The following is a 7,848-nucleotide window of genomic DNA, read 5'->3' as shown; positions in this document are numbered from 1 at the left end:
CGGCACCGGGTCCGGGGCGCGGCGGCCCCGCGGGCGGGTCTGGAGCGGCGCCGCGCTTCGCCGCGCCTGCGGGGGGCGCTGCCGTCGCCAGGGCCGGCGCGGCCTGAGGGGCTCGATGGCGGGGCCGGCACCGACCCGGGACAGCGGCGAGAGCCGCGGCACCGGCCGGCCGCAAAGCGGGGCCGCGGGGGCAGCCGGCAGACACAGGGCTGCAGCCAGCCCTCAGCACCCCCAGAGCTCGGCCTGGGCTTGGCACGGAGGGACGGACCCGCAGGGATTGCTGAAACCGTAAAACGCGCTCTGCGGAATTTGCCTGGGGTGCTTTTAACTTGTGTCAGATTTCAAGGGATGGGGAAAATAAACACTTGCAATCTTCTCCACAACAAGTGGGCTGTCAGAAATAAGGAAGAGGCTGAGTATTTAATAATTACCAAACAGCACACATTAAATCTGAAAATTAAATCAAGTTTTTATTCAAAGCATCTATTAGAATGACAGCACATCAACTCTTCTGCTTTTAACTCATGCCAAACTACAACTTATATCTTTCAAAGCACTGAACAATTCCTTGTATGTAATCACTCAATGAAACAAAAGCAGTCTTCCACATCACATCTTTGCTTTTTTTACTTGGTATTTTACCCACAACTTGTCATGATCCAAAACTGCTTCAGCTGTCTGAACTTTGTCTGTGGCAAAGTACAATCCAGTGTACTTGTTCTACTTCAAAGACCTGAGGAAATATTCTGGCTGACTGAATAAAAAATTCAAAAACCTCAAACCAGTAACAAAAAAAACCCCAACAAAACACCCACAATCAATCCTGATGAAGTAATATTCCAGTCTGCAAGTGGCTGATAATTACAGTCTTCTGCCCTGTGAAATACTACTCAGGAGCAATTCTGAGTTACGATTCAGAATTACAACAGATATATGTTCAGGGCTATGGAATCAGACTATTCACATAAAGCCAGGTGAACAGTCAGAAGCATGTAATATTTTTTAGAAACCCAAAAACTTCATACGTGAATGAATTAGAATTTTTACACAGGCCAAAAAGCCTTGTATGACTAGTGTTTTTAATTTTTTTCAGAAGCTGAAGCAGAAGTTAAACCGTATCACTGGTGCAAAATTACTTACATTCAATGCAACAGACTTTTTAAAAATTATTCAATTACTTTTTAGTTAAGTGCATCAACACAAGATTTAAACAAACTGGGTTAATGAGATTTTCAACCACAACAGTGGTTCATACTTCAACAGATGCAGTTTCTGATGTAAAACAACTCTTCTCGAACAGCTGTATGCATCTGGTCAGCCTATATCAAGTGATTGATAAAATGTTTTCTTCTTTTTCAGTTCAAGTGAGAGGGAAAGAGGCTTCCCTTCTCCTCTGAATTTCCTGACTTCCAATGAGAGGAACAAGTTAAAGCAAACAGGTCAGTAAATACACATTATTAATATCCCCTTAAGCAGTAGCTTAACAACAACAACAACCAACAACAAAACCACACACATAAAGTCCAATCTGAAAACAAAGTTTTGTTAGCATATTAGGAATCTCCGGCTGCCTTCAAAGCAAAATATGGTAAAAAGATCACCATGAGACAATGCTACTGAAAGTATACAAGATTCACAAAGTGACAAGATACCCTGTTAAACATTTTATATCAGCATCTGAATACTAGGCAGCATTCTGCAACTTAATTGGGAAATATATGAAATCACACTGTTAACACACTTGTAACTACCTTTGGAAGCCTATTTTCTAAATTGTATAGTGAATATTTTCTGCAGTGTTTATAGCTGTCCTATGGTTAGTGAACAAAAAATCGCCATGTTATGCTGGAGTAAAGCAGTAAGGTGGCTTTATGCACAGTAAGTATGAAGGCTTCTATTTGCTAGTCATTATGAAAGCAATACTTTAAAACTTAGTGTTTGCTAATAGAAGACCTAGAATAGTTTACTACAAATTCCTACCACCCTGTAAATAACCCCTTTATTAACAAAATCAAGTGCCAAATCACTACAGGGCCCAAAAACACCTGAAAAAATACTACCAATTGTTCTCCTTTTTCTAGACTTTGCAAGACTAATCATTTTCAGATAAAACAATGTGCAAAACTTCCCAACTACACATGTTAGGAATAACAAGTGCTACCAAGAGATTCTGCTGAAATCAAATCAAAAAAATGTGAAGCAGCAAAGTCAAGCCTCATACCTTGGGCAGTCACAGTGAAGATATTCCCTGCATGAAGCATTTTCTTTCCCTGTACAAGCTGAGATAACTAACCTTTGCCCTTCGCCTTGGAGATGCTAGGAAAAGATATATTGACATTAGAAAAACATGGTTTCATTGCTGTTTAACAATATCCCCAGACCCATCACTTTGATAGTCAGATAAATACTTCTTTGTCAGCCTTCTTTGGCCACATGTACCATCCTACTAATCGTGAACACTTTGCTCAGAAAGTGTTTCCTGTGAAATCTGCTTCAGATAAATGAGTTAACCTTGCAAAATCTAGCTTCCCATGACACATAAATTTGTCAACCCTGCCTTATGCAGTCCTATATTTACAAAATACTTAAAACTTTACATCTGTCTTCTACCATATCCAAAGTGCAATTCTCTCGCCCCATGTTATGAGGCAACAACATTCTTCATAAATTCTACAGAATAGCAGCCTATTATAAGCAAATAAGGTGCTTAGCTTATGCTTGGGATCTAACTGGTTAAGGAACACCAGAAAGTACATTTTTTATGGGCAGAGACTGCTCCTTCTATCTACTGTCGCAGGGGTGCCACAGCTAAGTTTGCGAGCTCGATGAGTGCCAGCGCGCCATGCATGCGCTCGCGCTGCTCCTGGAGCCGGCGGTGCCGGGCAGCTGAATGAGCGCTGTTTTTCTCCTCATCATCCTCTTCATCAGACTGGAGATACTCCATAGGGTCCTGCTGTTCCTGATCCGTTTTCTGGATTGCTTTGGTCTTCAAAGCAGGAGCGCGCTGCTCTCTAGTCTCCCAGTATCTGTAACATCAAATGTAAGGAATACTTGTAAAATACACATAACTGACTTGCACACCAACAATTCAAAATGAGCAAAAACCTCTGAAGTACTAGCTTAAATCCAACTCGGCAGTGCACTTGACTTTGTATTTCAGCCCTTACATAGTAGTATTTAAGCGGTCAGAAACCTTCTTTATTCAGTGTTTTAACTGTAAAGTGTACAAGTGAACATCTGCGGCAGATTTCTTGTCTCCATGGTGTTCTCAGCAGGCATTTCTCCCTAGGCATACAGAGTCCCTCATACAAATGCAAATTCAGCAAAACTGTAGCACTAGCTAATAAAGTATTACCAGGTGTTGATCAAGCAAAAAAGAAGTATTTAAGTAGAGAGCAAACACAAAACAAAACAAAACTGTAAGAAAAAAAATTCATTAGGAACTTTGTCTTGGCCAGGAGTACATAATTCTTTGAGCGGAGGCAGGGCTGTGCTGATGTGTACCAGAAGAAAATCTAAGTTTATTTTCTTGGGACTTTACTGTCCCAAAGAATAAATGCTGTGTCAGACCACCCTTTTAAGTATTTTGAAAAAGATGACACCATGAGAGAACTTACTTTGCCAGCCAGTCAGCCACAGCTTTATTGTCAGCCGTCTGCTTCTTACTCAGTCTGTCCGTGAGCTCTTCCCTCTTCAGTCGGGCGTATGGATGTTTGGGACAATGACGGTTTGCATGTGTGAATCTGCTTAAACAGCCTTAAAAAAAACACAGAGTGACCATGAAGAATGTGTTACAGAAAGCAGTCAATCAGAGAAAGCGTAACATCTGTGGGATGGAAATACCACTTGAATCCACCCTTCCCCATTCATAAAACCCTAGGTTTGGTTGAAAATGGCAGGCAAGGTTCCTAACATGCCCCCTTATTTTACACATTAGTATCCACTGATAGAGAATGTATGCAATCCTCAGATACATATTTGCAGAATTAGGCAGGTTCAGCATGGCTCTTCCCTTCTCTAAAAGTTCCAAATTAAACTCCAAAGCTTTTGCCATGTGAACACACATACATTTCCGATAGTAGTCTGACTCCAGAAAGCTGCAAATTGTTCTCTGATGACTCACCATTCTCTGAGCAGACAAAAGGCTTCTCTCCTGTGTGGAGACGCTGGTGAGTTTTGAGCTGCCCACTCTGTACAAAGGCTTTCCCACAATCTGGGTAGTCACATAAATAAGGTCTTTCACCTTAAAAGTAGTAACAGAAGAGATTTATGAAAAATGACTAGAAATGTCATAGTATCCAGTGGTGCTCCCTGGCTTGAGACTTGCATAAAATCTCCTTTTACCCAGTCAGAAAATTACATCTACTTAAAAAACCCTAGTGGTACTTTGAAGTGCATGTTCTATTCTACTGGACAATATACCTATTTCCAAAGGGAAAAAAAATAAATTATACATCTCCTAGTCATTTTCTGTTTTAAGACTCTTAGATAGCACTACGTAAGTTTTGTGAAACTGTGAAAGAAATATATAAAGTAAATGGATAAGTAATGTAATTCAGGTTGTAAGCAGAAAAATTTTATCCTTACCACAGCCTGAACTAGGATAAAATATCTGCAGTCATCATTATTACAGGGTTGTAGAAATATCTCATTAGGAGAAATATCTCATATTTAAGAAAAGTTATAATGATGGATGTTGCATGGGAAACTTATTTCAGATTTAAGATTTCTTAGGACAGTCATCAAGGAAGATTTCTTCATGCAAACTGCAACCAGAAGAACAAAGGTAACAGGTGTCTCCTTCCTCAAGCACTACACAAAGGCATCCCATGCCACCACCCTCAGTGAGGCAACAAAATGAGGGTGAGTCTGGCTCATTAATTCAGAGGAGTAACAGGGTAAGCCCTACTCAGTTAAGTGCTTCTTACAAGTTCAACACATTGTAGGACCAAGTGAAATAACATATTTTGACCAAAACACATGAGGAATGCTGCTGCTTAATATCATTAACTAGATTAGTCATAGTGATTCAGGTCAAAAGAAGTGGCTGAAATCCAAGGCTTTTGAGGGATTTTGTTTGGTTGGTTTGAGGGGAATGCTGGTAGTTGTGTCTGTGTTGTGAGCTACATTTTTTTATATATTATGGCAAATATGGAGTTCTGTTGCAGAAATAAAATGTGTTTGCTTGGTTTAAAAAAACCCAAACTGCATCTTTGTTGCTGTGAGAAAGATCACGGAGCAGCAGAGAACACAGCAATAAGACACTCTCTTGCTTGGTGCAGAAAAGAGCAAGAAAGAACAATTTATTGAAAGAAGCCATTGCCTTAAATAAGGCAGTTCATGCAAAACAAAATACAGACAGATCATTGGTCAGAGAAGGAGACACCTCCTCTCCCTGGCTTTCTCAGAGACCTTGCAGGTGTTTGTCTGTTATGATTCCTTGTCTTGTGTTTACAGTAAAGAAGGAGTCTCTAGCTTGGGAAAAATCATAGCTGAGGCTGAGAAAGTTTCATGGCCTGAGAAAGGTCTGGCTAAAAGGTGCCTAGGCCTTCAGCAGTGTCCACACATCTTCAGTTCAAACTCAGCTGAGTACTGAGTGAGTTCATCATACCTTTTAACTTAACTGCAAATTGCCTTCTAAACACAGCTCAGTAAATTCACATTATCTCCTCCACCCTAGAAAATGAATTTTAGGTGGTGGGAAAAAACCAACTGGATGGTGATTTTAAGCTTGTGGACTGTTCTCTCAATATTTAAACTCACTTCCTAGGATGTTACAATCCTGAAGTTGCCAGCCCCTTTTTATGTTACTATAACCTCTTACAAAAAAGCCTTCAATCAGCAAGGAGGAAACAAATCACACAGAAGAGGCAATCAGGATACAAAGTGCTACCAAGCTCAAGTACAGAGTATCAAGCCCAAGACTAGTTCTCTCTCTTACAGCATGAGTCTGTCACACTGACAGATAAAATGTTTAGATCATTTGCCTATACTATTATGGCCCAAACTGCTGCTATATTTCCCCACGACAAACATGGTTACAAAGACTTTGATTGACTAACAAGTAATGAGAGCAAAGCATGATTAATTTAGCAGTTACAATAAAATTATAACAGGTCAAGTTCTTTGGTGTTCCTCTCTATTTGTTTGGGGGATTTAATCCCTTTGCTCATTCTTCCCGAGTGGCTCTCCCCAGCTATTCACACCTTCCTTTTACTCACCGGTGTGAGTTCGTTTATGGGCTTGCAGTGATTTCTCTCGTGGAAAGACCCTGTTGCAAATATTGCAGCGTATCCTGCTGGAAGAGTGCTCTCCTTCACTGATCAGGTCTCGGACAGTGTCTGCTCTTGGACGGCCACGTCTTATTCCATCCTGTGTGTAAATAAAGGCAACTAAACTCAGGCGCTTCCTGCCTCCTGCAGTTTGGCCAACGGGCACAGCGTGCCCCGGAGCACCAGCACAAGGAATGCTGTCCGTGACAGCACAGAGCCGCACCAGACTGTGCCCAGCCCACTCCTAACTCACTCCTAATGGCTGCACTGCGGCTGGGGCAGCAGGGGAGATACAGGCACCACCGTGTGCTCAGCAGCAAGGGGAGAAACTGACAAGATCACAAAATAGGTCAGGTTAAAGGGAACCACGGTGGATCATCCGCTCCAACCTCCCTGCTCAAACAGAGTCGTTCTAGAGCCCATGGCACAGGATCGTGCCCAGGCAGCTCCCAAGTATCTCCAGTGAAGGAGACTCCAAAACCTCTCTGGGCAGCCTGTGTCAGTGCTTGGTCACCAACACAATAAAGAAATTCCTCCTCATACTGAGGTGCAATTTCTGCGTATCACTTCCTGCCCGTTGCCTTTTTTGCCCCATAGCTTGTTACAAGCAAGAAGATCCTGGCTCCATCCTCCCGGCAGCCTTGTTAGATATTCATATCAATTAATAAGGTTCTCGCTCAGTCATCTCCTCTCGAGGCTGAACAGGCCCAGCTCCTCCAGCCTTCCCTCATAACAGACCCTCTCCAATCCCTCAAACATCTCTGCTGTCCTACACCAGACCCACTCCAGGAGCTCTCTTGTACTGAGGAGCCCAGAACGGGACAAAGCACTCCAGATGCGAGGAGAGAGAGGACAAGCGCTTTTTCCGATTGTGAAGGTGTGTTTTACTTTATACTTTGGAAGAGAGGGAGGACGGGCAGCGGCTCCGCCCCCTGCTCTTCCCCACGGCGCGCGCGCCGTTGCCGGAAGTGACTTCACTTTAAATGTCCGGGCGGAAGGGCGGGAGGGGCGCGCGCCGCGGAGTCACCCCGTGAACGCGCGGCCCGCCGGCCCCCGCCCGCCGCGCACTCACCTTCAGGTGCCGGTGCCGGCCGCCGCTCCCGGGGCTCCCCGCCTTCTCCTCGTCCCCGCCGGGGACTCTGCCCGCTCCTCCGCGTGGCGGTGGGAGGGCTGACGGGCCGGCGGTGCTGTCGCTGCCGCCTGGGCTGAGGGTCACGTTGTATGCGTTCTCCCCCCAGCGCCAAGGGTAGACCATAAAGTCGCTGAAGCCGGGGCTGGTGGGGACAGGCGGGACGGGCATCGGCTCCTCGCCCCCGCTCGCTCCCGAGGAGGGTTTGATCGGGGTAGTTTTGATTACGGAGACCAGGACGCGCTTCGGGGAGTCCTGGCAAAAAATCACCGGGGGGGGACCCGGCGGGAGCCGCTCCGCCATCGCCGAACACTTGCGGGCAGTGGCGGAAGGAGCGCGGAGAGAGAGGGAAAGAGGACGCTCCGCGGCGGCACAGCCCCGCTGTCCGCTCCCGTGTCCCGGGTTGAGCCGTGCAGCTGCACGGAGGTCCCGCGGCTGTCGCCACCT

At 44.8% G+C, this 7,848-nt stretch overlaps 1 protein-coding gene across 1 annotated transcript; it reads right to left on the bottom strand.

Moving 5' to 3' along the window:
- Positions 1 to 449: 449 nt before the first annotated feature.
- ZNF367 (zinc finger protein 367) lies at positions 450 to 7,848 on the bottom strand. Its single transcript, XM_079331320.1, has 5 exons — positions 7,345 to 7,848; positions 6,222 to 6,372; positions 4,124 to 4,243; positions 3,618 to 3,756; positions 450 to 3,026 (listed from the first exon to the last, which is right to left on the bottom strand). Exons 1-5 carry the CDS (start codon positions 7,702 to 7,704, stop codon positions 2,786 to 2,788), a joined length of 1,011 nt encoding a protein of 336 aa, XP_079187446.1. The 5' UTR covers positions 7,705 to 7,848; the 3' UTR covers positions 450 to 2,785.

The sequence above is a fragment of the Erithacus rubecula genome (assembly GCF_903797595.1).
Source record: "Erithacus rubecula genome assembly, contig: SUPER_Z_unloc_2, whole genome shotgun sequence".
In the NCBI taxonomy this organism is placed as follows: domain Eukaryota; kingdom Metazoa; phylum Chordata; class Aves; order Passeriformes; family Muscicapidae; genus Erithacus; species Erithacus rubecula.
Note: the sequence above shows the minus strand (reverse complement) of the source record. Positions and strands in the feature narration are given on the sequence as shown.